Source organism: Mirounga angustirostris, unplaced genomic scaffold (assembly GCF_029215605.1).
Source record: "Mirounga angustirostris isolate CCGP_5_RB_7025 unplaced genomic scaffold, mMirAng1.0.hap1 SCAF_1, whole genome shotgun sequence".
Taxonomy (NCBI): Eukaryota; Metazoa; Chordata; class Mammalia; order Carnivora; family Phocidae; genus Mirounga; species Mirounga angustirostris.
In genome coordinates this window covers 13,019,447-13,046,772 of record NW_026991709.1, presented here as the reverse complement: position 1 = coordinate 13,046,772, position 27,326 = coordinate 13,019,447, and the positions used below count along the sequence as shown (strand labels likewise).

Genomic DNA, 27,326 nt, shown 5'->3' with positions numbered 1-27,326 from the left:
CTGTGATGCCTTCTCTGTGGGTTCTGGGCAGGCAGGACGGTGCAACAGGAAAGCATCCAGTAAGTTCTTGCGCCAGCTTTGATGCCTGCCTCCCCTCTGCTCTGTCCACAGGAACAACGCCCAGCACCACCCAACATGCCCCTGGAGTAAGAGCCCCCACCTCCCCCTCTGCTTCCGGAGGCACCCCACAGGCTCCACTGAGCTCGGGCAAAGAGCCAGGCAGCAGAGCATGCAGCCCTGAGTAGCAGCGGTGGCCACGAGCCCCCCCACCTTGCCCCACCCTGCCCCCCAGGCCCACCCTGCTCTCCTCCGGGAACTGGCTGTCCATGGGGACCCCCCACAGCATCAGCTGACATCAGGAACAAGTGGGACGAGCTGCCCCCTGGAGACAGAACCTCTCAACTGTAGAACTGACCCCAGCAAATTGGTGAACTCAAACTAACCTGGACACACAGACGCCTTCGGAAAGCCTGCTCCCATGCAGCAGGAAGTGCAAGTAGGCCAAGATGTACTCTACGAGGGGGCACAAGTACGCATTATCCAGGGCTCGCAGTACCCCCCAGCACAGGGAAGTAGCCCCAGATAGTGCTGATTTCCAGTGCATTTTACCTGCATACTTCCTTCTTATGTTCACTTTGGGAAGGGTAGAAAATAAAACATATGTGAATTAATTTAAAAAAAATATTTGCTTGCTAATCTTTATTGGGCCACTTTTTAGCTTCAACTATTACTGCCGTAATATAGCTTTTTTATAAGACTTATTTATTTGAGAGAGAGAGTGCATGCATGGGGGGAGGGGCAGAGAGAGGGGGAGACAAGCAGACCCCCTGCTGAGCGGGGAGCCCCATTGCGGAGCTCCATCCCAGGACTGAGACCAAGTCTGATGCTTCACCCACCCAGCCACCCAGGCACCCCATACTGCTGTAATATTTATCAACCCTGAGTTCTATGCGGGTTGGAAGAAAGTCGGAACTTTCTTTTGGACACACCCAGGGAAGGCCTTTGAAGTTCCTACCCATCCCCCACTGTCGCCCACTGTTACCACGGCAGGGACGTGCAGGCCCTGCCAGCATCACTGACTGTGGTCAAGGGACCCAAGTCATACTCCTGACCTCCCCAAATCCTTTAAAAGACAGAGCCCAAGGGGAGAGGGTCTGCACTGGAATGCTGTCTCAGCACGTCTTTGAGCTGGTAGGATGGGTCCCATGTAGGTGACATTACGGGCCCTCTGGTCTGAGCCCTCCGAAGTACACTGGAGATAGCACCAAAGTACAAAGCCCACAGAACCCACGCCAGCGCGGTGGACTGACAAATCCCCCAGATGGGGGCAGGCTCGGCCTCACCTGACTCGGGGCGGTGGGTTAGAAAGGGAGGCGAGGGAGGGGAGACCAATGAGCTCAAGAGACATGGAAAAGGGGCGAGAAAGAACACGTGGACTCTCCTACTTGAATCTAAATGCAGGATTCTGATTTAGGAATGGTCTCAAAAAACACTATTGCAGTTGTTTGGGGTGAGGGGTGGGGGGTGGGGGGGAGGGGGGAGGGAGGCAGCCACTCCCTGCTTTCTAAACAATGAGCCCGTATGCGCTAAGGGGACTGGAGGCAGACAGGCATTACTCTTATCCTGGTTAAAAATCCTAAATCATGAAAAACCACCAGAACCGAGTCTAAGGCACACTGCAGGAACAGAGAAGTGTCAACGTTTAAGCTGGGGCCGACGGACAGGGAAGACCACTGTGCAGTCCTGTGACCGTGGCCAAGCGCCCCCCGCCCCCGCCCCGCCCCCGAGGGGGCCACGCTGTGCGGGAGGGATGTGGGCACACGCAGAGTTCTGAGGGCACTAAGTGCACACGCCAGAATTCTCCCGGGGTTTGTCAGCTGCTGCACCAATTAACGTGGGAACCTTAAAAGTCAAATCTTGACTTCTAAAATGCAGGTTTCTGTGAAATGAAAGGGTCTGTTAATACCAATTAAGCAAAACACAAAAGCCTAACAAAAATAGACATTTATTAACAAGTTATAAAATCCCAAATCCCCCCCCTTGAAACAATTAAAAAAAAATACAGGCTTTCTTTCCAAAGCAGAGACCAAATCGATTTTATACTGTAAGAATTTACATAGTAAAATAATTAACACCGGCAGGAGCTCATTCACTCAAAAAGTTATACAAAGCTTTGTAAGACTTCTCATGGAAAGAAAAGTTGAAACATCTCTCTTCACACTCTTTATCTGACGTATTACGTTCTTGGACATTTTAGCTTTAATATGCACATAATCCCTTAAGGGCTCAGAAGTGTTACCTCGACTTGAGGTATATTCTCTGAAGAGCACGAAGCTGGGAGGCGGGGCTTACCTACCTGACCACTGAGCCTGCTTGTGGCCCGGAAGGCCCCACGCCCACTGCAGCTCCGATTACGCTGTGTGCACACAGTCCCTTGAGCTTAGTACCTACTGGTGAATTAAATAAGTCAACTCCGCTCGTCAGGAAACGGAGTTGACACAGACAGAACTCGTCATCATACAAGGCTTGCATGGAAACCCTTGACTCAACCAAACTTCTAGGACCTGGGGCCAGAAGGCGTCAGATGGCAAGGCGTCAGATGGCAGGGCGTCAGGCGTCGGGGACTGAGGCGGCGATGTTCTTACAGAGGATGACGATGGCCTCCTCGTCACCCCTTGGCGTGTCCTCTGCGGCGTCACAGATCATTCGGACATGGGTTAGGAGGGTGTCCGGCCGCTGAGCCCCCAGCCAGACGTCCTTAATGTACAGAGACACCAGGAACGCTGCCGTGGCTGAGGAAGAGGTGAACGACAAGGCCGTTAGGACACAAAGCTACTTCGCTGGAAAGCCAGTCCCCCCCACCCCCCACGCATGGGGACACAGAGGCTTTGCTCAGTGCCCAGTGAACTGTGGCAAAAGGAGGTGAGCATGTATTCAAGACAAATTAATTTTGCCTTTGCTTAACTTTGGGGCTAATCTTCTTTATTCTAAAATTTCTCTTTATATTCGATCAATGTGTGTGGAATGGAAAGTTACTACAAGCCAAGTTTCTTCTTGGTTCCGACCACCCGTGCCGAGAGCCAGAACTAAGGTCTGAGAAGAGGTTCCAGGTTCACTTCACATCATTTCCCCAATGGCATGGGTGAGGTGACAGGGTTTCCCAGGCCCAGACTCAACTCCCTGATAGCATCCAGATGAGAGAAGAGGTCACCCACCCAGGGGAGTTCACCTGCTCAGGCTGCTGGCCTATCCCCCTTCCTGCTCCCCTTCCATCGCTGGTGAAAGGAACAGCCCTCTCAGAAGGAGGAGGCCACACGCACATGGTCACAGCCCCCCTCTGCTCTCTTACAGCCTTTTAATGCCTCTGCTGCTCGTCCGTTCATTCTTTCCTGAATTTAGGCCTTCGCGAAGCACCTGCTCGATGCCAAGCACGTAAACGGTGTGCACGTGCGCGTGCCTGTGCGTGTATGTGCACGCGTCTGCGGCCACGCGCACACCCGGACGCGCTGAGACAGAACCCTCCACGTGAGTCGTGGCAGAAACGTAGGAAAGCCGCCGCCCTGCCCTGGTTCCGAGCGGGCACCTTTCTCCGCAGTACACACGGTGGTCACTGGGCAAAGGCCACGCTCGGGGCCCGAGGGCAAGCTATGACCCCCAGCGCTTCGGCTGGCCCACGCGAACACTGCGGCCAAAGCACCCGACGGCCTCTGAGAGCCAGCCTCACCTCGAGTGGCTTCGTCGTCCTCCTGCAGAGCCGAGAGGCAGAGGCTCTGGACCGCCAGGTGGCAGGGGCTCGGCGCCGGGCCCTGGGCCGCCACCAGCTGCAGCAGGACGGCGCCGAACAGGCAGGCGACACGGTGCGCAGGCCCCGCCAGCTCCTGGGCGCCGCAGAACCGGCTGTACAGCCGGAAGAGACTACCCCTCACGGCGCTGTCCGGGAGCAGCTCAGTCACCAGCACTGGCTGTGGCAAAACGTGGCGCTGCAGCCAGCCAAGAAGTCCCGCGGCCTCTGCCCTGCTCGGCGGGTGCCCCGCCACCGACCGCAGCACCCAGCTGACCGCCAGGGACGCGGCGGCGCACGCGAGGCCCGGCGCACGGCTCTCAGGGCTGGCCCCGGTCGCGGGCTCCTGAGCCTGTTCGGGGCCGGGGAGCGCTGGCCCCCAGTGGGTCAGTATGGACCTCAGGAAGCCCCTGCATGTCTCCAAGGTGGCCGCGGGCTGCTCGGGCTCAGCCGTCTCCTCTGCCTCCCCAGGCCTCCTCCTCCGGGCCCGCGGGCCTCTGGCTCGGGCTGGCACGACAGGCTTGTTCTTGTCCTTGAGCATCTCTGTTACACACACACACAGAGGAAGGCAGTGAGACGGAGGCCCCTCTTCCCCACACAGATCCGGGGAGCCGGGCACTGGAGGGGGGAGGAGGGCGAGGTCCCGAGTGCCGGCCCCCTGCTCGGCTCCCACGGGACACGCTCCTATGCCTGGAGCCCAGCGAGAGTGCCACACCGGACGGTGACAGCCACGGCGGCTCTCGGGATGAACCCCTTCCAGCCTCACCACAGCAGAGCCACCCGCCGCCCCTCCCAGCGAGCAGTGACAGTGGCGCAGGGGACTCAAAGCCAGGTCTCCCCGAGGGGGCACGACGTGCCCGGTTTCTAAGCCTCGTGCTCAGAGAGGGCAAGTGCTGGCTGCTCTGTGGGGGAAGCGAGCACAGTTTGGGGAACACCAGACAGTTGGCTCCTGACACCCACTCTGTAGCTCCTTGACTTGGTATCTCTCAATGGCCACTCTCAGGTCCTCCTGGAGCTTAGCGTCTCTCTCAAGGAGGCTCCATTTGTGCAGGAGGATGAGGACATCATTGGTGGACAGCACCGTCTCGTTCACGGTGAAGCGGTTCATGTCCTTGAAGGCCTGCATGACGGTGGCCCGGTACTTGAGCACGGAGTCGAGCGCTTCAAAGAAGCCGGTCAGCTGGGCAGAGGCCAAGGTCGGCCTGTTGGGAGCCAACGACACAGACTGAGCAAAAGCTGCCTCCTCATCCCGCAGCCCACGACTGGGGCGGCTGGGCAATGTCAAGACCCAGAGGGGCCAGTGGTCCACCCACGACTCGGGGGTCCCCTCAAAGCAGACACAGAAGCACGGAGCCCAGCACAAAGAACAGAAAAAGCAAGGCGCTCCAAGGGAGGCAGAGTGGGACCGGAGTCTCCCCTCCACGCTGGAGGCACAGGAATCTCTTGGAAACCATGGCTAACCGGGAGAGCGAGGTGGAGAGAGCGTGAGGGTCTGGGCGCCGGCCACCTAACCGAACACCATAGGACGGCCGACTCCTCTGTGCCTCACGGCCTCTCAGACTCAGGCCCATCCACGGCCAAACCTGACCGTGGGTACCCGCAGGAAATCCACTCTGCACTCGAGGGAATTTAAAATTCAATACTGTCTGCTCCACACAATTTTAAAATTATTTCAAACAGTAATCAGTTCTCAAACACCAGTATGTCTTTCTACAACCCTGGAATAAGAAACTGGTCTGTCGGCACTCATTTCACAATTTAATTCAGAACAACGAAAGACCAAATGCTTTATCAAGAAAGTTTTTACTCTGAGATTATAAGCAATTTGCAATCAATTCTTCTGGTTCCAATTAGCATTACCTCTGTTCCCAAGTCAGAACTCTAAGTGCACAGGCTATATTTTCTCTAGGACAATGGAATCTGAGGAGGATTCAGCTCTCTGAGGAACTGAGGAGCATTATTCTAAGGAGCCATATGAAAATACTGAAATTTTCAAGAAGATCCTCAGATAAGTGAGTGTGTGCAGGCTAGTGAAGGCAGAGGCAGGTTTGGGAACACTTGACTTTCTTAGGTTTAAAGGTCATGGAAAAGATATTCTTTCTACAAAAACATCACTTTAAGTGCTTGAATCAAATTAGCAAGTTGTTTGCTTGCTAAAAAGGATCTGCTATGACACATTTTAGGTTTCTAGAGTGCCAAGTTCTCAGCATCTTGAAAGGAGCCTCCTAAAGTTGAAGCAAAAAAGAGGAAGCAGCTAAAACAGGTTTTCTGACATCACCCACAACCGACAGCAACCCTTGGGCCCAGAGCCCACCAATGGAGGCATGACCGAGGGGACCACTGAGAGGTGATGTCCACAGGTGACCCACGCCAGGGGCCATGCCTGGCAGGGCAGGGGCTTACCTCAGGTGCCTCGTGAGCGCAACAAGAGCATACAGGAACTCACTGACCAAGTGCAGGGCGAGCAGCTTCGGAGGCTCCTGGGACCCTGGCTGGCAGGAAGGCTGGCCCTCTGACGCCACTCCTTTGTCCCCCAGGTTGGTCACCCACAGTGTGTGTAGCAAGGAGATGATGTTGGACAGCAGCTGGGTCTCCAGAAACCTGCAACCAAGTCCAGAACGCTCACTGCCACATCCTCTCCTTTCGGTGACCTCGGCTGGAGCAGGGGTGGGTGGCAGGCTGGCCCGTCTCCCAGCAATTCCATCTGCTCACCCCCACCACAGCCCCCAAAGGCACAGCACCCAAGTCAAAACAGGGAGCCTGACACACAAACGAAGCTTCAGCATAGGACGGGGCCCCAATTCTCCTTTCTAGCTGGACGACCCCCTGAAGTCCCAACTAGAGAGTATGGCTTCTACTGCCCATTTCCCGCCAACACTAAAGCCAGCAGTAGACGCCATGGTCTCTGCCCCACTCTCTTCCCACCCGGCATACCTCTCACACACGAGGTGCTTACTTGCTCTCAAGGATGTGCAAAATCCACGTTAAAAGGCTATAGTCCCGGAGGATCTCATAGGCAGACTGGGCATCCCGGGCAGCGTTCTGTAGAATTTCCAGAATCCAATTCTGAAAACCCAAAACTAAGAGTTACTTCTCAGTACGAAAACCAAGTTTACCGGACCAAAGGAACAAGTTAAACAGTATGACGGTATGTTACGTTTCCAGGCGGTGGCTGCAGACAAAGCTTGCTTGGCTATGTCTATGAGCGTGGTGGCCGCGCCGGCCAGATACACAGACTCCAGAGCCACTGCCCAGCCCTGCGGGTGCCCACGCCTGCAAGCCCATCCTAAGGAACCAACCCATGGGCACAGAGTCGCAGCTCAGAAACCACATGGCCCAGATGTGAGGCTGGGAGAGAATGTGGACCCACTCTTCACCCAGACAAACAGCTAGCGGCCCATTTTGTCCCTTCGGTTTTACCACCTGGAAAGACAGACATAAAAATGGGACTGCCCCTTGAACGGTGGTGAATTGGGTGTTTTAAAATTTCTCACATGTCATAAAAAATAAAAAACTACCATATCCAAATTCAGTTCATTCCAATGTGTTTCTTATTTCCGACCCGCTCCTATTTACCCACGTTTGATATACTATCAGACACAAAAGCTGACAGGGTTAGAAATTATTCCAAATACCGAAGGCTTTACCTAGTTACTCCTTCCAACTACCCTCGGCACTTAGAACACTCACACGTGAGCTCTTGGTCGAGGGGATTCCCTCGTTGGCTCTGAGACTGTCGGTTTTGACTCCCAACTCTTGTTTTCTAGCTGAGTTTGGAGATCTACAGCATCTGTGCATTTAGTGACATTCCAGTGGCTCAAAACGGTCTCCGTGAAAGCCCTTCAAGTCATTCACAGGGGTCATCTGTTGCTACACTTTTTAGCCCGTTCCAAAAGCCCGTGATTACCGGTTAGCTCCTCCCTCTGCCCAGGCCTTACTATCGAAGGGGCCACAGCAAAGAGCATGTCACCCGAAGACGGATGGCAGTGAGGGCCAGCCCACAGCCTGCACACATGCACGCTACACGAAAGGCACTCGCGGGATCTCATTTTCCCTCGTGGAAAGTCAGCTTAATGTCAAATTAGTAGGTCGGTCATGTCCAGGCTGGGATTAGAATTCCCACGGATTTGACTTGCAAATCAAACCTTCAGAGAAAGTGGGGGGAGCCCTGGGTGGCTCAGCATCTGATTCTTGGTTTCGGCTCACATCATGATCTTGAGGTTGTGAGATCGAGTCCTGCATTGGGCTCCGTGCTGACTGTGGAGGCTGCTTGAGATTCTCTCTCCCTCTCTTCCCCCAAATAAACAAACAGAAAACCCCCCCCAAAACTGTGAGGAGCAGCCCAGACCTTCTGTTCTCAGACAGCCTGGGGGGGCCGCCTACCTGTGTCTCGCCGTCACACAGTGGGCTGCTGAAGAAGGACAGGATGATGTGGAAGACGCCTCGCCGGGCACAGAGCTCGTAGCAGTGCTTGTCCCGCATCCCCTGCCGCAGGAGCCCGAACACCCACTCCCGTTCTGTCTTTTGCTATAACCCAGGCAGACAGGAGGCCACTGTTAGATTAGCTAAAGCCCCTTTACCTGGCGCCTCTTCAAACCCCACTCTCTCTAGGTGCAGCCACAGCGGCACAGACATTTCTCTACTGCTGACCATGTCATTAAAAGTCCTCAGGATGTGACTCGGGGTCCTCAGGTCAAGTTTAAGCACCGCCCTGTGCCAACTCACACAGGTGTGCGACAAAAGCACATTTAGTGCGGAACGCGGCCACTCACCAAGAACACAGAATGAGCCAGGCCTCTGAGGGAGGGTGCTAAGGCGTGAGGATGCCAAGCACTTCTACAAGCGAGCCTACGCGGCCTTCCGCTTTCCCGGCCTTCCTGCTCCAACACTGTTCGTGCAACTGGGCTGCCGTGCCGCCCACAGTATCCGGGGGAAAATGCCAGGACGCCAGCAGGGGCTAATAATCCAACGGAGGAGTCTCTGGGGGCCCTCGGGGACTCTAGAAGCATTACCTCAGAGTCTGAGCTGTAGAAGAACTGGTAGAAGCCCGGAACTTTGTTCATATTCAAGTACTCGTGTGACAGCAGGAACTTGTTGATCTTCAAGTACATGTGCTCCTCTGCGAACAAAGGCAGACAGTCGCTCAGAGCAGCACCGGCGGGACCCCCGTGCTCCGCTGGAGTTGGGGAGCAGGATCTGGGGGTCAGACAGAAGTCCCGGCCCCCGTGGCGCTTTTGTATGCTTATCCAGAGTCTCAGTTCTCGAGAATCAGATGGCAGTAAGACACCCTGTTCTACGCTGCATACAGGCGGTCTCTCCCGGTTTGGAAGCCACGTGGATGTCGCCCCTCCCCCGCCAGCAGCTAGCACGTCGCTCCACTCAGCTGGTATGCAGAGGGGGACCGCGTCACACGGAGAGCAGGGGGCTGACGCTCACCCCCACCGGCCTTCCGCTGAAGGCCACTGTCACAGCACGGCGCCTCACACACCCCCGGGTCCCTCTGGAATGCAACGAGGCCGCGGTGGACAGACACCTCCTCCCCCTGCGGCTTCCCTGCTTCGGATCACCGCCTCCAACCTGTCCCGACTGCCTGGATCCTCGGAGGTCACCCCATGACCACTGCTGCCTATGCCCCTGACCCTGACATTGGTCTGAAGTGGCACAGCCTGGACCAGTCACCATGGCCTCCGCTAGGATAGTTTCTCAGAAGTGTCTTTTTCTTTAGAGTCTACAAATGACTGATTACCGTCTTTCCTCCGTAATTTCTTTTTTTTTTCAAAGATTTTATTTATTTATTTGAGAAAGAGAATGAGATAGAGAGAGACAGAGCATGAGAGGGGGAAGGTGAGAGAGAGAAGCAGGCTCCCCGCCGAGCAGGGAGCCCGATGCGGGACTCGATCCCGGGACTCCAGGATCATGACCTGAGCCGAAGGCAGTCGCTTAACCAACTGAGCCACCCAGGCACCCCCCTCCTGTAATTTCTAAGGAGAAGAAAAACCACACAATAAAAACTGTACAGGAGAAGACAGAAACTAGACCTGAATTTTTTTTTTAGTCTTTTTTTTTTTTTTTTAATTAATTAATTTATTTATTTGAGAGAGAGAGAGAGAAACAGCATGAGAGGGGATAGGGTCAGAGGGAGAAACAAGCTCTCCGCTGAGCCGGGAGCCTGATGCGGGACTCGATCCCAGGACTCCGGGATCATGACCTGAGCCGAAGGCAGTCGCTTAACCAACTGAGCCACCCAGGCGCCCAGAAACTAGACCTGAATTCTAACAGCAACTTGACTAGAGAGGAATTGTGGGGCCTCGGACAATCTACCTAACCTGGGGGGCCTCAGGTTGGGGGCTGCTTCCTCATCTGAACATGACCACGTGACACAGAACCCCGTGGCCCCTAATGCGACCAACACCTGTCCTCAGGCTACCTCAGCAGTGGTACCCCGCGGGGAGTCACACAAGGAGCCGTGTTCTCGGGCCCCATCCGGCACCCATGCAGTGACATCCGGGCCAACACCTTCTGGCTAAGGACCCACGAGCCGCAGACTCTCACTTCCGAGTATGGACCAGCGGCTGCCGACGGACAGACTTCCTGGGTCAGGTGCCCTCCACGTGTGGGATCCACGTACCCCCTCACAGCAGCCCTGTACCGTGGCTTCACACGCCTATAGCGAATGCGAGTACATATTCCAAGCCCCATCACACACATTGCTCTGCACTGGGCTTCCTCATTGGGTTCCTTTCTGATCTCACCCGCAGGGGCCCATATAGAGCTTCCGCACAGCCATGCTTTATTCACTGTCTGCTCCCGTGGGCGTGCACACGGCTCACTGTTACAAGCACTGGATGAGCCAGACACGTCCCTTCTCACACGTGTGGCGGATCATGCACGCCTGCAGGATTAACGCCGACTAGTGGACATGCAGCGGTACCTGGTTTCAAAATCTGCGAGGCTGCTTTGGCAATGAAGAGAGTCAAGGTAAAGGTGAGTCTCATGTTCTGAGTTCGGATCCCATTCCGGACTACATCCAACAGGTAAAGTAGCTTAAAACCAGAAAAAGAGAAGAAGGGGGAAAAAAAAAGACAAGAATTTTCAGAACCGTGACCAGCCTCGTCTCACGCAGCTTAAACCACAGCTTTGCTGGGTGGCCTACTCTTCACATCCCAGGGGACACCAGAGATGACGCTCAGAATGGCAATGTCCCTGCTCTCTGCCATCTCAGGAGTGCTTCTGCTTTTCCTTGAGAAGCTGGGCACGTGCGCAAGGGCAGAGGGACCCTGGCTCCATGGCCCGACAAGCCGGGCTGTTCTTGCTCCCTGCCACCTTGGCGCACAGGCTTCTGGGGCTCAGTGTGTTCTGGGTAACAGCTGCCTTAACCACAGAGTTCAGACCAAAGAAACTGAACTGCTTTGCCCCCCTGTACGCAAGAAGTGTTTGGAAGGCGAGAGCTTTCTCCATCTCCCCGAGGGTTGAGAACCAGAGGCAATCTCTAGCATCACTCCCTAAAAGGGAACAGGCCTAGTTTCTTTATCAGAAGTCTCCTGTCAACATGCTTCTGTGTCCCCCAGAAATGCTGCTACTAGACCCAGTGGAAAGCCAGCTCCTGGAGGTCCGCCAGGACCCTCAACTCCACTCACCTGAGACTGCTCTCGGAACCGTGCCCCCTCCAGCTGCGAATAGTAGGCCGCCAGCACGTAGTAGGCTGCAGCTCGCATTTGGGGGTCATAGCTGCTGAGGGCCGTGACAGTTAGGCCCAGAGAATTGGAATCCAAAAATTTTCGACAATCCACCACAAATTCTATGGAAGTAAAACCCGGCGTTAAACACACACACACGGAATGATCATGATGCCTGTGTAACATGGAGAATTAAATTTCCTTTGGCATTTTGCCAACATCAGCTATCAACACACACACATGGAATGATCACGATGCTTATGTAACACGGGGATTAAATTTTCTTTTGCCAACATCAGTTAGGAGTGAGAGATACAAGAAATCCAAGTCTCTCCAGCTCCCTTTAACTTCTGGTGAAGTTGGATAAAAGCCTATCTTCCCCTGCATGGCAGTAATCCATACTTGTAGCTTCTAAAATGCTCGTCAATCCCAATTAGGATTATTTCATTACTTCTCAGAAGTATTCAATGAGCCAGAGAACAATGGAGGTGCCATTCAGACCTGAGACACGAGATCCCAGCATGCTGGAGGCCTGGGGAACACGACTGGGGAGTTGGCAGAGAAAACCAGCTCCCCGTTTCTACCCTGTTTGGCCCACAGCATCCGAATTCCTAGCCACAAACACCACTAAGGAAACTATGAAAGGCAGGGAAGCTGGAAAATTCAGCCAGTGCAAACCTGTCTGACCTGGCCCGCCAATTTTTTTTATTTTTAAAGATTTTATTAATTATTTGACAGAGAGACAGAGAGAGAGCACAAGCAGGGGGAGCAGCAAGGAGAGGGAGAGGGAGAAGCAGGCTCCCCGCTGAGCAGAGAGACTGACATGGGGCTCCATCCCAGGACCCTGAGATCATGACCTGAGCAGATGCTCAACCGACTGAGCCACCCAGGCGCCCCTGGCCCATCAATTTTATGGAGGATTAACTTATATCCATTCTTCAAACAAACAATCTCACAGAAGAGCGGCTCACCAAGCTTGAGCAAAAGCTAGAGTCTAAAGAGCTTGCTAGCTGATATCCATCTGTCACCCGCGAGGCCTTGTAAAAACTCACAACCACTTCAGGAAATGATGTGACCAAGAGAAGGTCAGATATATAAGGGGATCCACCTGACCACAACTTAAAAAGCCTGATCACCAATAAAAAAATTCAGGATACTTTAAATCCTTTTAAATAAAGACCTAGGCATTTTTACAACATAAATACTGTCACAAATTATAAGATAAAAACTGTGAAGAAAAGTCTTAGAAGAGGGACAGGTCATTGTGTTTAAAATGGATTAAGCAGCAGGTCTGGTCATGGTAATCACCCGTGCAGACGTTCTTTAGACTGAGTGACTGGTGAGCTGGTTAAATTAGGAACCAAACACAAACCAATGGAAGGGACTACCCCAAGTGTGTCATCTTGGAATATACTATTGATAAAAGAAATACCACCAATATTGTTTTTAAAAAGTCAAACTCTTTTTCTTCTCTTGCTAAAGTTAGACTTTTAAAAGGATAATTTTGGCCGTTAAAAAAACCTGAGAATAATTTAAGAAGAAGAAAAACTGTAATAATCAGCTATTTCTCTGTCATCCGAACAGCTCCACAGGCACATAATAGTCTCCAAATGGGTGGCTGCCCAAGAGCACAGAAATTCCTTTAAACCATAAAGTTTCCTTCTCCCTCAGAAGAAGCGGAGCTCCCTAGACCTTCCACCAGCATCTCGCCTGAAGGGTGACCAATGGTATTGCAGATGCATCCACACAGTTTCCTTCCTCTTTCTCAACGGTGATACCCTCTCAAAGAATAACCAGGATTTCCACTTCCGGCCAAGAGTGTGGCAGAAACCTGATTTACCTGTCCACCTGAAACAACTAAAAAACTAGAAATGGAACAAGGTTTTTCAAGACATTGGGCACGAGGCAACAAATGACAGCAATCTCCAAGAGACAAAACAAACAAGATGAACCTTCTGATCATCCCAGCTCGGAAGCCTGGACGTTTTCTAGGCCAGGGCACAGGGAGGGCAAGCCCAGGCAGAGACTGGAGAACTCAGGAGTTGTGTAGACAAAGCGCACAGCTGGGAGGCCAAGGTGGCCAGAGTTCACACGGGAGGGTCCCAGAGAAGACAGCTCCATTCCGAGAGCGCCAGGGTCTTCAGTGGAGTGCCACTCGGCAAGAGTGTATGAGCAAGCTACCCGAGGCTGAAGAACAGGGCCAACCCCAGGCTCGCACCTGCCTGGAAACAGTTCCTGTCCCCAGCGGCCAGGGCGAACTCCTCACAGTTCACAGGGAGAGCAGATTGCTCAGAAAGATTTAACGTCAGCCGTGGGGCAAAGTTCGTGCCAGACTAAAACGCTGCTTTGGTGCTACCTAACAGAGATTCAGGGCAAGACTGGAAGGATCAAACCATTTCTAAGGAGCTCAAATGTGTCCTAGAGCAATGCTCAAGAACATTCACAGGGATATAAAAACATCCAGCACCAAACAGTAAAATTCATCATGTCTGGTTTACAATAAAAAATTACCAGACATTCCAACAAGCAGGAATACAGCCCATTAGAAGAGAAGAATCCACCCTGTGAAAATGACTCAGATATGACAAAGGTAACAGAACTAGGATTCTGTTGTAACTACTACAACTGTACTCTACATGTTCAAGAAGCTAGAGGAAACACTGAGTATGTTAAATGGACACACAGCAGCTGTAAAAACTTAAACCAAGGTTCCAGAGATGAAAATTAAAATGTCTGAGATGAAAATGCACTGGAGGGTATTATTAGCAAATTAGACATTTTAGACAAAGAGATTAGTGAATTCTAAGCCAGCAACAGAAATGATCCAAATTGAAACACAGAGAAAAAAAAATTAAAACCTGGAAGAGAACATTAGTGAGCTGTGGGACAATTTTCGACCAGGCTAATGTATGTATAAGAGTCCCTAAAAAGTTTGAAGAAATAATGGCCAAAACTTCTCCAAATTTGACAAGAACTATAAACGTACAGAGCCAAGAATGAACGTCCCAATGAACGTCTCAATGAACGTCCCAAAGACAAGGAACATAAAGGAAATTACAATAAAGCACATTCTAATTAAACTGCTTGAAACCAATGATTAAAAAAAAAATCTTCAAAGCAATCACACAACATAGAGAGAAACAAAAGTAAGAATGACAGTAGATTTCTTTCTTTTTCTTCTTCTTCTTAATTTAGAGTAGGCTCCATGCTGCGGATGGAGCCCAACACAGGGCTTGAACCCATGACCCTCAGATCAAGAGCTGAGCTGAGATCCAACTGTCGGATGCTTAACCGAGCCATCCTGGCGCCCTGGTGATAGATTTCTTGTTAGAAACAATGCAATCCAAAATCAGCTGGCAACATCTCTCAAGTACAGTAAGAAAAAATAAAGACAAAAACCTGTCAGCCTAGAATTTTATACCCCATGAAAATCTCTCAAAAGTTAAGCCTTTTTTTCTATAAAAAAGTTAAAAGAACTGATCAGCAGACGTGAACTGTAAGAATTCTTAAAGGAAGTATTTGAGGCAGAAGGAAAATGACAGAAGATAGAAATATGGGTCTACACAGAGGAATTAAGAGAACCAGAAATGGTAACTATAAGATGGTGAATATAAGATATTTAAATCTCCTTAAAAGGTAACTGACAATTTGAAGCAAAAACAACATATTGTGGGTTTTACAGTATACAGCAGTAAAATCTCTGGTAAGAATAGCACAGAAAACCAGGAGGGGCAGAAATGGATCAATACCGTTGTAAGGTGCTTCTACTATCCATGAAGTGGTATAACCTCACTTGAAGGGGAACTGCAATAAATTGAAGATGAGTACTATAAACCCTAAAGCAACACACACATGCACTGTAGCTAAAAACCAACAAAGAAAATAAAACAGAATCAGATCAATAATCACATTAAATATAAATGGTGTACACATTCCAATTAAAAGGGAGAGATGGTCACTGGATTTAAAAAAGGCAAAACCCAAGTACATCTGTCAACACAAAACCATTTTTAGTATCCAGATGCAAATTAAAGGGATGAAAAAAGAATAATCTTGGGCTCCAACAGGGTATAGACTAAATTTCCTCACTTCTAACAAGTGACTAGTTTTGATGAAAAGGGGGGGAAAACCCCAAAAGCTTTAAAAAACCATCCAACTGTGGGATAACACGGTTTTGGAAAAGATGAGATGTGTTAAGATACACTTACATACCTACACACTGAACACATGTAAATGGAATATATTTCTGAAAGAGAACAGTCTAAACATTTAATATTACACTCACTTTAAAAACAGCTAGTACTCAGCTGGCTAGAGTATTTTTAATAATCACTGACATTCTCTAAGACAAATGGATTTTCCACGTGTCCCTGAGGAAAAGTCAGTTTCATGTCTGTGGTCATCTGCTATTCTCTGAAGTCTTTGCTTTGTCACCCTTCAGGAAAAGAGCTGCCCTGGGGTGCGGAAAGTATAAGAGGCTATCAAAACATAGTTATAAACACCACTCTGTTCCAGGAACCTCTTAAATAGCAATTTGGCCTTCTGATAACGCATCTTCGGATTGAAATGGCTGAACCAGCACAGTGATCAAGGATTAAAATAAAAAGCACCCCATGTTTTATGGGCTTCAGCGGTAGTACAACTGTGCCCCAGAGCCCTAGGAGCTCCTCTTCATGCCTCCTCCTCTACCCCTTCCTTGGGGGCAGCCTGGCAGGGGACTGAGGAGTCCATGGGGCCTGTGTCTCCGTGGTCTGGGGAGGAGGCTCACAGAACTGCATGCTGGCCTCTCTGGTCTGTGACGTTTGTGAGTGATGAGCTGAAGAGAGCCGCCCAGTTCTGCGGAGGACAAGAATTCGCTGTGGAAAAAGCATTTGTCACTGCCATTGCTAAGAGCCCTGGCTGACCCCGTTTCTCAGCCAAGGACTCAGAGTAGGGAAGCAGAGAGGTTAAGAAAATAGGTTCCCATGTTCAGCAAAGGCTGAAATGGAGCAGTGAGACTAGAGTTTCTCTGGTCTGGCAGCCACACTTAAAAACTAATCATCTGCCCAATTTAGGATTGTAAGATGTTAGCAACATGGAGATCTGGGGGCCACTGCAGGGAGTAAGAACACTTCGAGAACCTCTGCTCCACACACAGGATGAAGGAAATCTCACAAACACAATGTGGGGTACGTGGAGCGGAGACAAAAGGACACATACGGCATGGTACCATTCACATACAGTTCAAATACAGGGCTCTGGCTCCTGCTTGGCAGGAAGGGGCACGGCCTAGGAAGGGGCCTGCAGAGCCGCCCATTACGTGCTGCTCCTGGATCCAGCTGGTGCTTTCACCAAAACTCCCACCACACACATATGATGTGTGGTCATTTCTATTTACCACGCTTCAGTGAAAATTCACTTAAGACATTCTTCGTGCTTACTTTCCCACCAAGGGCAGAATCAAAAAGAAAAACACATGTTAAAAATAGTATGAAAAATGAATTCATGATTTAATTTCAACAACAATAAACCTACCCTACACTGGCCATATGCTGTTCACAGATTTCTATTCTGTTCAACTTACCATTTTACTGCTAGAAATTTCCCTCTCCCTACAAGCTGCTTTGCTTCCTTTTATCAGACAACAAAATTTGTTTAAAACATGATGCTTCCACTTTTTGTTCTGGATGACAAATATTTCCGAGCAAAATTTAATGACCTAGTTTTTCTTGTCTGCTTTTCTTTTAATTTTCGTATTTATATCTTTATCCACCTCTCTGCTTTTTAAAATTGTCTACTTTACCATGAATGATTTTACTGTAATTTGTATTTTAAGCTACCACAAATCCTTTTTAGGGCTAGACATGTTTTGCAAATTTTCCTACGTGTACCATGCCTATAAAACTTAAAATAGGCTGTATTTGGAGACTTCCCTATTAAAAGACCATTTACGAGTTACCTTTCTTCACAGAAGGCCTCCCAGACACTGTCCTCCCCATCCAAAGAGGGCAGCATTCAAGATCCTGAGAACAACACTGTGTCCTAATTTTAGTATTTTTTTATTAGTGTTTTCCAAGCCTTTGCCTTCTGTCTCTTAAAAGCTCTCTTAAGAGCCTGAGTAACGGACTAAATGATTTGTTATAATCCACTCAAGTTACCTCATATTTTTAGACTGTGGAAAATCTATTTTCGTGTTTGATGAGAAACAGACCTCGCCGGGGCTGAAGGCAGGGGAAAGGAGGAGAGTGTCCGGGCCGCACACGGTCCCTGTGTCTCTGTTAGGCTACTGGGAAGTCCCTGTCAGGGGTCAATGAAGATCTCTGCCTGCTGCTGCGGTGATCGGATGCTGGTATGAAATGCCCCTGCTCTCTGGCAAATGAAATCTAGCTCAGCCACAGAACACCCAAGGTCACGGAGGCTGGGGGGCCACAGCAACCTCAGGGGCCACCGGTGAGAAACCTCCAAGACCGGCCCCTGTCATCTTGTTAGGAGAGGCAGTGGTGGAGGGTCAGCAAGTCTGTTCGCACGCAGGAGCACTGGAGCATAAAAGGACAACTCTAAGTTGAAAAGGGGACAAGACAGCACGAATAAGGAGACATGGTCTCCCAGTGCACCTAAATCCATGCGGCTGTCAAGTCCAGTAAGAAGGAGCCTGGGGGTCCTGCAGGCAGCACGCCGGCCATGCCAAAGGGCAGAGGTGCAGAACATGTGCCTCCCCCCACCCCACCTGCCCCGGGTGCCCTCCGTGTAGGCCTGACCGGAGCCATGACAGGCCATGAAGGAGCAAGCCGGGCCCAGGAGCACTTGTGAGGAACAGCTAACACGGGTCCCCACCAGGAGGAAACGACAGCCAGTTTCACCGCACACCCTCTGGTACCACCTGAATTTTGAACTGTGAATATATCATCTAATGTTAAACACTTAAATTAGATGTATAATTCTAGGAAGATGGAGTCGACATATTTCTCTATGTCTACTAGTAAACACAACTGAAAAATCCTGGACAGGTGTAAGACGACTCTGAAAGGCAGAAAGGAAGCTGACCAGCCGAGGGGCCTCAGTGGAATTCCCTGCGTTTTCTTTCTGCTCCTGGTGTCCTAGACTCTGAGCTGAAGAAGCCAGCGGCCCAGAAAACCAAGAGGCACAGACAAAGCCTGAACAAAGCCTTGCTCTCTCTAGTCTCTAGATGAAAGACTAGAAAAGGAGCAGCTTAGTAAGACAAAATCTGGACAATAACTGCTCCGCTCCACCAAATACCTCAGAGAAAGCCACGCCCTGCTCCCACCCACCCCAGTGAAGGTGGGGTGTGGAGCCTGCTGTGGACCCCAAGTCCCCTGCTGAGGTGGCGTCTGTCAGGCAAGGCCAAGAGGTGGATGGGGGGCAGGAACCAGAGGCCCCTCCTGCTCCTCACTGAGACCAGAGGAGGCCTCCTCATTAGGGGAGGCCCCGTGAGGAGCAGTCATGGGCCACACCTGCCTCTCCCAGCTAGGAGTATCAGTACAAACGTGATCCACAAAAGGGAAAAGTGATCGACTGGACTTGCTCAAAATGAAAAACTTGGGCCCTGTGAAAGACTTTGTCAGGAGGATGACAAGATAAGCCACAGACTGAGAGAAAACATTTGCAAACCGCATATCCAACAAAGGACGAGTATCTAGAATATATAAAGAACCCTCCAAACTCAACAGTGAAAAAAAAAATCCCATTAGAAAATGGGCAAAAGACATGCCTGACATTTCAACGAAGAGGACACACAGATGGCAAATGAACCTCAAGACATTCGACGACATTAGCCATCAGGAAAACGCAAAGGAAAACCACAATGAAATATCATGACACGCCTACCGCTGACAAAATGCCACAAACCAACAGAACTGCCGCAACAGACTTGCGGTGGGAATCAGACATCAGTCCTCAACAGTGCGCACATGTGCATGCCTGTGTTTGGTCTCCTGCCTACGTTCACTCACAAACACTCCCACCCTCTGGCTATTAGACACTTAATTTCAAAATCACACTTAACCCAACAAAAAGTCAACCTCGGCAGGCTCTCCCTCATTCTCAAGAATAATATCTGGTGGCATTTGATCACTATCTAATGGGAATTCAGAAAGGGCTCTTGCCATGGAGAATTAGGAAAACATCAAGGATGAAAGGACACTCCCAGATTTTAAAATTGTAATTTTTTTTTAAATCACTGTATATTCAAAACATTCACTGTTATTCTTCCGAAAAATCACTGAAATGAAAAGGTGGGAAGGCGGATGAAGATCTTTAGGATAAGAAACAAGCCTTCTGTTATCATGGTGGTAATTCCCACAAGAAAGCTGACTGCTATTGGGCCCTGAGCCCCACCCCACAGAAGGCTGCGGGTTACCTGGCCTGGTCAGTTCACTGAAGAGATGCAGGAGAAAGCAGGGGTCATAAAGGCCATCGAGATCCACTGTGCGCCGGTCTTTAAAGATCAGTTCCTGTGCGTCCTGAAATAGCCCGAAACAAACAGAAATGTGTGGTCTGGCCACATAAATGTGGTAACATGTGAGTGCTTAGCCACTGATCTATAGAGTTCCAATGATTCTGAATATTCAAAAGCATAAGAAAACAGCACTTCTAACATGGAATGGAGATCTTTGGGATCTGCTTCAAACTAGTCTTTTTTGGGGAGGGGGGGTTATGAATGAAACGAGCATGGCCGGTGTTGATTAAGTGCCGCAGCTGAGTGACAGGTGTGGGGGGCCCGGTCTTGGTACCTCCGTATGTAGTTGGAATTATACTTAACAAGTTGTTAACAAACCGTAAGAAAAACAGCGCTTGTGTTTTGCAGTATGCTCAAGTTGAGGCTGCCAACAGAATCCCCTGAGGGGCGAGAAGAGCACGCTCTGCTGCCGGGAGTGCTCCCTAGTGGCTCCCCCGGGTCCCCGCACCTCGGGGGGCAGCAGCCTCCGGTTCTGCGGGAAGTGAAGGATGGTCTTCATCATGCGGTCCGGATCCAGCAGGCGGAGGACGTCCCCGACGCTCGGCTGCTGCCACAGCGACTTGCCCAGGCTCCGGCATGTCTTGTGATGCTCCACCGCCGCCGGGCCCCACAGGAACACTCTAGAGCCGGACGGGGGAGAGCAGACGGGTCACTGGACCCCACCAGAACAGAGTGCATGACGGGGACGATGACCGTCACAGGCAGCGTGGCCGAGCAGCCAGCACTCGCCAGCCGCTGTCCGGAGCACGTGACAGGTGTTCTATCATTTGGTTCCCACCCTAACAAAGGGGGAGGAGGGGGCTGGTGGAGATGCTAGTGGTGACGAGGGTGGGTGACGGTGTGGGGGGATGATGACACCTGCTTGGAGCTTCCGACGTGCCACTTACTTTTAAGCCCTTCACATCTACTAATTCACTGTATCTGTGTACCAACCCCGTGACGTAGATACTATTATTACCCCCATTTTGCAAATGGGGGACGAGGCACAGGGAGGGTTAAGAAAGTTGCTCAGCTGGTCACTTGCCCAGCCGGTTAGTGGCAGAACTGGAATGCAAAACTGGGAGGTCTGGCTCCACAGTCCAGTCGCTGGGCCACAGCAGGAGAATCCTGGCTGCTCGATGAGGCTTCCTTCCAGTTCATAGGTGGCCATGAGCACAGCAGGTCTGCCCCAACGGCCTTCTGACTGTCCCTGCCCCGAGTCTACCATGCCAACGCCTCTGTTATGCACCACCAACACCCACTGCAGCCGCCCCAAGCCTCCCCTTCCTCCTACTTTTCTCCCCACTACCTCCCACCCACCTCCCCACTAGTGGAGGGTGCTCCCTGAGAGCCGGGCTCTGATGGGGACCCCTTCTCTGCCCCCAAACATCTATCAGCTCTCTGTCTCCTAGATGGAAATGATAATATTGCAGTCTGACACTTAAAATCCTTACCCAACCAGTCTGTCCGGCCTTCCCACCACCTTTTCCCTACACATATCTTGTGATGCACATAAGCTGACCTGCTCACCATTCTCAGAAATGGACTGACTTTCCCAACTCCCAGCCATGGTGACACTGTTCCCACCACGTGGTGTCCCAAGGCTCCTCCACTGATCCTCAGCTCCATCAAATCCCTCCAGTGCCAACCCGGTCACGAAGCATTCCCTGACTCCCCCTCGGGAGAGGGTACTCTCGTGTGCTCCCCTAACAGCTGGGTTACGCCACCAAAGGCCAATTAGAAAGAGTTCCATTTACAATAATCTAATTCCCTTAATAGACAGCAAGACTGTGTCTTATGCCTCTAGGTATTCCCAACAGTGCTGGGCCCAGCACCTTGTCAAACAGCAAGTGCTCAATGAACATCTATTTAATTAAATACTTCTAAACTGAATTCTAAATACACACTCGTTTCTGCGCAGGTCAACAGGAGTCATTCAAGTTCAAAAATAAATTAGCTTCTTTAGGAGGCTGTTCCCTGGGGGGGCGGGGGGACAGGCAAGCAGCTGACATACTGGACACATCCGTCGAGTGGGCACCATTTACTGGTGTGAGATCTGTCCACTGAATGTCCACAGAGTTCCCATGTGGGCCCCAAACTCAGGCCTCCTCCTTCAGGGATGGATATGGACCATCCTTAGAGCATGAGGCCGAGCCTTCCACAGGAGCTGTTATGTGACCTAGGAGAGCTCCACCCATCCTCCCTTCTCGCGGAGAATCAAAAAGGTATGAGAGAAAATCTGGGGAGCCTGCTGTGCAGATCATATTCCCCCAGTCTTGGGACAGCACCTTCAAAGCCCGCTGCTCACACCTCCAGGCCCAACCTCACCTGAAGTTCACAAGGCTGAGGTCGTTCTGTTCATACGCCCGGAGGAGAAGTAAAATCTTCTGGTCTAGAAGTCAAATCAAGGTCCAATTAGAAAGCTGAACCCCTCACACGCTCCTTCCACCTTGTCACACCACCTGGTCTCAAGCTCCCTGGTCACACTTCCGGGTCCTCACATGATCCCTGGTCACACAGCCCGGTCCCCTCACACTCCCTGGTCACACAGCCTGCCCGGTCCCCTCACACTCCCTGGTCACACTGCCTGCCCGGTCCCCTCACACTCCCTGGTCACACAGCCTGCCCGGTCCCCTCACACTCCCTGGTCACACTGCCTGCCCGGTCCCCTCACACTCCCTGGTCACACAGCCTGCCCGGTCCCCTCACACTCCCTGGTCACACTGCCTGCCCGGTCCCCTCACACTCCCTGGTCACACTGCCTGCCCGGTCCCCTCACACTCCCTGGTCACACTGCCTGCCCGGTCCCCTCACACTCCCTGGTCACACTGCCTGCCCGGTCCCCTCACACTCCCTGGTCACACTGCCTGCCCGGTCCCCTCACACTCCCTGGTCACACTGCCTGCCCGGTCCCCTCACACTCCCTGGTCCCCTCACACTCCCTGGTCACACTGCCTACCTGGTCCCCTCACACTCCCTGGTCACATGGCCCAGTCCCCACACTCCCCAGTCATATCGCCTCTCCAGTCCCCTCACACCCCCTGGCCATACCACCCAGCCCCCACACCCTTACCCAGGACGCTGAGAGTGGCACCATAGGCCCCAAGGAGCACGGCAAAGTGGCCGCTTTCACAGACAGAGGGACACATCTTCACCACCACTGACATCAGATCCACTAGCGCTTCTGGAAGGAAACAACACCGAGATGCATATCAGTGCAGGGAGATGTGCACACAAAAATAAAAGTAGATGAGGAAGCATTTCAGGGAACATTTAAATGCTTGAAATATCCTCCTCTGAACAGTATCAGTCTCTGGACTGTGCCTTGTCCCTCTTTTTCCTTTTTTAAATGAGGCATATCTTCACCACTGTCTCTCTCCTTGGCAAGGCTGCCATTGCTCTCTTCACTCCCCCTCCCACATTTTAAGCCACCAAAGATTTTAACACCTAAGCATGCTCCTCTGTGATTATGTTAGCAAAGTCTCTATATATCTACTCCTGCCTAAATAAACAGCGGGGCCTTTGTGATTTTCCTACCACCCACACCAGCAACTCGGGGGACGGCTCTCTTGGATCCAGCAGCTGATTACAGACTGACCCCATGGGGATTTCTACCGGCTTGAGCATGTTCATTTTGTCTCCAGGCAGAGCGTGGCTTTAAGAGGACAGGACCCTTCAGACCATCTCCTCTGCTGCTTGGCCCAAAGTCAGAGGAAATACTTCTTGGGCTTGGATTTGACAGAAACGAAACATCCTAATGCCATTTTGGTAATGCCTCCTTAGCTCTGAAAACGCATCAGTGCTAAACCTTGGTGCGCAGCTAGTGGGGGTCACCTTTTACTTGACTGTCCAGGTTTTCCTCTTCTTCAGACTTTAGTAGAGTTGGCAAAAAGAGAGAATGCTGCGTGAGCATCATGTGGACCACTGGGAGCTGGATGAGCTTCGTGCACATGGAGTTTTCAGGAAGATACAGGCACTGTATGGCAGCATGGAGGGCCTTTAAAAATGCGTGGTCCTGATACCGAAATCTAGGAGGCATGAATCAAAGGGGGAAAGAACTTCACATAGGGGAGTTTTATTTCGCAGGATACAACAAAAAACCTTTCTCTTGGCATTTTCTTCAGAAAAATTTCTAACACGCCACAAAGATGACAATTTTACAGCGCATACCCGTCTACCCATGTGGATCCCACTACTGTCGCTACAGGACACTTGCTCTATCACACATCTAGCCGTCCACCCATGGCAGGGGGCATTTCTGAAAACAGGGAGGGGATGCATTTATTTTCCTGCGGTGCGAACACCAAACGAACTTCCTATTCAGTTAAAGTGCCAGGAGGCAGAAGAGCTGAGCCTGAATCAAGATACCGCTCACTGCTCAGCCCGCCCTGCCACGTCAGCCTCCCCGCTTCCTTGCGTCCGGCTACTGAGAGCTCCCATCCAGGGGTTCAGAGGCCTTCTCGGCCTTCATCCCTCAGGACCCACTGAAGGGATGAAAGCAACCTGCTCTGGAATAAAGCAGCTTTTCAATCATATGTGACTAACCTTAAGAATCACTTAGCATACAGTGGGCATTCTAGAAATACAAATTAACCGAAGCCCAAAAGAAATGTCACTATTCCATGATGGCAATCCAAGGCAGTCATTGATCTGTGACCCACCTTCACATCTTTCTCTTCTCTTGGGCCAAGTAAAGCATTTTTCTGTTTCAAGTCGGTGACTAATCAGGGAAGTGAAAATTAGAGGCACAACGACAGTTTCATGAGTCTGACCCTATCAAGTGCGAGTGAGGATGTGAGGAAAAGATGTGCTAGGTGAGCTCGGAAACTTTGGAGAGCAAGCTAAAAATCTAGTAAAACTGAAGCTGTGGCCACACTCCCTGCCAGCGAGCGCCGCTCCCTGAGAAAACCTGGCATGAGGCATGAAGGGGCGCGCAGCCTTCACTGCAGGCACGGGAGGGAGGGAGGAAGATGTCCACCAGCGGGGGAGGGGGGAGCTGAAAACAGAATCATACCCCCCCACCCCCGCAGCAAAAACAAATGGGCTGAGATCTAAGTGTATCAGCATGGGTAACTCAAAAACACTTGAGTGCAAGAAAAAAAAAAAAGACACATAAGGCGATACATTTGTATAGAAAGTGAAGCCAACTAAAATACTGTCATTACTATTTAGAGACATGCTGGCGTGCAACCAAGGTAGGAAAACACCCATGGCCATGATGAAGCCTGACCTCAGGAGAGTGACGCTTTATGGGGGGGGGGGGGGGCGGAGGGGGATAGGGACAAACACAGGAAGCTGCCGGCACTTATTCGATCGGGGCACTGCTGTCATATTCTCTGCGTGCTCTGGTTTCTTAAAAATATTTCATTTTTTAAAGGCTGCTTCTGTCATCGTCATGTCAGTGGGTTAATCGTCCAGCCTCCGCGGCATCCCACACCCCGTCATCCGTGAGCCGGGAGCGGCCCGTGATCCACAGACGCCGGGCTAACGAGCTACCACGCAGGCTTGGCGTCGCATGCTCACGCCCTTACTCAATTACCCCGAGAGAGCAAAACGGACTCACTTAAGTCCAGTCTTCACAAATTTCTGCCAATCACCAGGATCAACTTCATTAAGGGAATTCTGTGAATAAAAGAAGAAATATTCAGGGGACATCTTCAATTCATTTAAAGCACAGAATACAGATCTTAAATTAGAGGCGTTCAGTAAACACGGAAAACAGTGAGTGACCTAAGGAATCCATAGAAGCACGCAGTTGTTTCTTTCTTTGATTTTTTAAATTGTTTTATTATTTCTGCTAATGGCTCTGTCATTTTATTAGCATGTCTATGATCACCAAATGAGCAGAAAAACACTCCCTGTTACCTATCCCTCTGTCCACCACTTCAGAAGGCACTCGTGGCCTGTGTCATGCACAGGGCCAGCTGCTCATGGCTTAAACACAGGACGGCACCTCTCCCCAGCGGAAGACCTTTGCACCATCAGCAGGGCCGATGCTGGTCCACAGTCACTGATGTAGAGAAAATCTCCAAATACAGCGCTAAGTTAAATCACAGGGGTGGGTGCTCTGGAGGGAAGGGAACTTCCTGGGATGATGAAAATCTCTGATGGGAGTGTGGGCACGAGGGTATATGTGCATTTGTCAACACTAAACTCTACACTTAAGAGCCCATATTTACACACACACGCACACACACACACACACAAAGAGCCTGTATTTCACAACATGAAAATTATTCCTCAGTTAAAAGGGCTGGTGAGGTGGGCTCAGAGTGGGCGGCTGCGTGTGCCTGGCAGCAGGGGGCACAGGGGAACTCTGTACTGTCTGCTCAGCTCTGCTGTGAAACTAAAACCTAGAAACAGTGCATCTATGAAAGAGGAAAAAAGAAGAGAGAGAACGGGAGGTAGGGGAGGGGGGAGGCAAATCCCTGAGAAGAGCACAGCCTGCCCTCAGTCATCGAGCTGGCCTCCTGGATGAGGGGCTGACGACAGGGTCACACAGGAAGGGCCACTGTCACCAGTGGTGGGTGAGCCCAGCACCCTCCTCTACGCTCAGCTCTCCCTAGGTCTCAGGGATGTTCCTCGTGCCCCCTAGTTCTGCCATGTTTGGGCTCCTAGGTACTTTGAACACACAAACCTGTAACACAATGAATTAAGGCTGAGATACAGGTTAAAAAGTCTCCTGATACAACATAAGCACACCGCTTGATCTATAATCTACGAATCTATTTATCACACAACTGTCACCTAGGGTTATTTTCCTGAGGATTACTTTTTAAATTTTGGGTCCAGAGTTTAAACACAAGTCACAGACCCTATGAGTTTTAATGCAATTTTACATCACGGACTGAGGAATAACTCATATCCTTCAGGATGTTATTCCTGTGCAAAAATAATAATTTTATAATGACCAAAAATAGCTGAATATTTCCAAATTTTATGACAGCTCTAGGCTCATAGTGGCAAGAAGCTCCATGAACCCCAAGCATAAGAACCTTAAATAAAACTACTCTAAGGCACATCATGATCATGTTCCTTTAAACAACGTAAAGAAAAAAAGATCCTAAGGCAGGGGAACAAAGGTAAGAATGACAAACTTCTTATCGAGAACAATGTATGCCAGAAGACGGGAAAGCAACGACGTTTGACAATGCTCACAGGAAAGAAAAACCTGGAATGAAACTTCCCAACTCATTCTGAGGGCTATGTTACCTGATCCTAAAACCAAAAAACAACAGACTGCTAGAAAATGAAATTATAAACAGATATCCCACATGCACACAGATGGAAAAATTCTTAATAAAATATTAGCACATCAAATCCAACGATACGGAAAAACTGTAATACACTGTCATCAAGCAGGTGTATCCCAGGAACGTAAAGTTAGTTTAACCATCAAAACTCAATTAACGTAAGTCATCTTATTAGCAGACTA

At 50.6% G+C, this 27,326-nt stretch overlaps 1 protein-coding gene across 3 annotated transcripts in view; it reads right to left on the bottom strand.

The window, feature by feature from the left end:
• Positions 1-1,986: 1,986 nt before the first annotated feature.
• The window catches only part of URB1 (URB1 ribosome biogenesis homolog), a 67,170-nt gene continuing 41,830 nt past the window's right edge, over positions 1,987-27,326 (bottom strand). For all 3 annotated transcript variants that reach the window (XM_064579515.1, XM_064579509.1, XM_045902558.3), the window contains 15 exons: positions 25,455-25,513; positions 23,726-23,919; positions 22,965-23,075; positions 22,220-22,283; positions 20,361-20,532; positions 19,814-19,916; positions 11,419-11,579; positions 10,713-10,824; positions 8,794-8,900; positions 8,165-8,308; positions 6,738-6,847; positions 6,185-6,382; positions 4,742-4,983; positions 3,725-4,324; positions 1,987-2,792 (listed from right to left, as the gene is read on the bottom strand). In XM_064579515.1, coding sequence (XP_064435585.1) covers positions 2,611-2,792; positions 3,725-4,324; positions 4,742-4,983; positions 6,185-6,382; positions 6,738-6,847; positions 8,165-8,308; positions 8,794-8,900; positions 10,713-10,824; positions 11,419-11,579; positions 19,814-19,916; positions 20,361-20,532; positions 22,220-22,283; positions 22,965-23,075; positions 23,726-23,919; positions 25,455-25,513 — 2,559 coding nt within the window. In that variant the 3' untranslated portion in view covers positions 1,987-2,610. The remainder of the gene's footprint in view (positions 2,793-3,724; positions 4,325-4,741; positions 4,984-6,184; positions 6,383-6,737; positions 6,848-8,164; positions 8,309-8,793; positions 8,901-10,712; positions 10,825-11,418; positions 11,580-19,813; positions 19,917-20,360; positions 20,533-22,219; positions 22,284-22,964; positions 23,076-23,725; positions 23,920-25,454; positions 25,514-27,326) is intronic.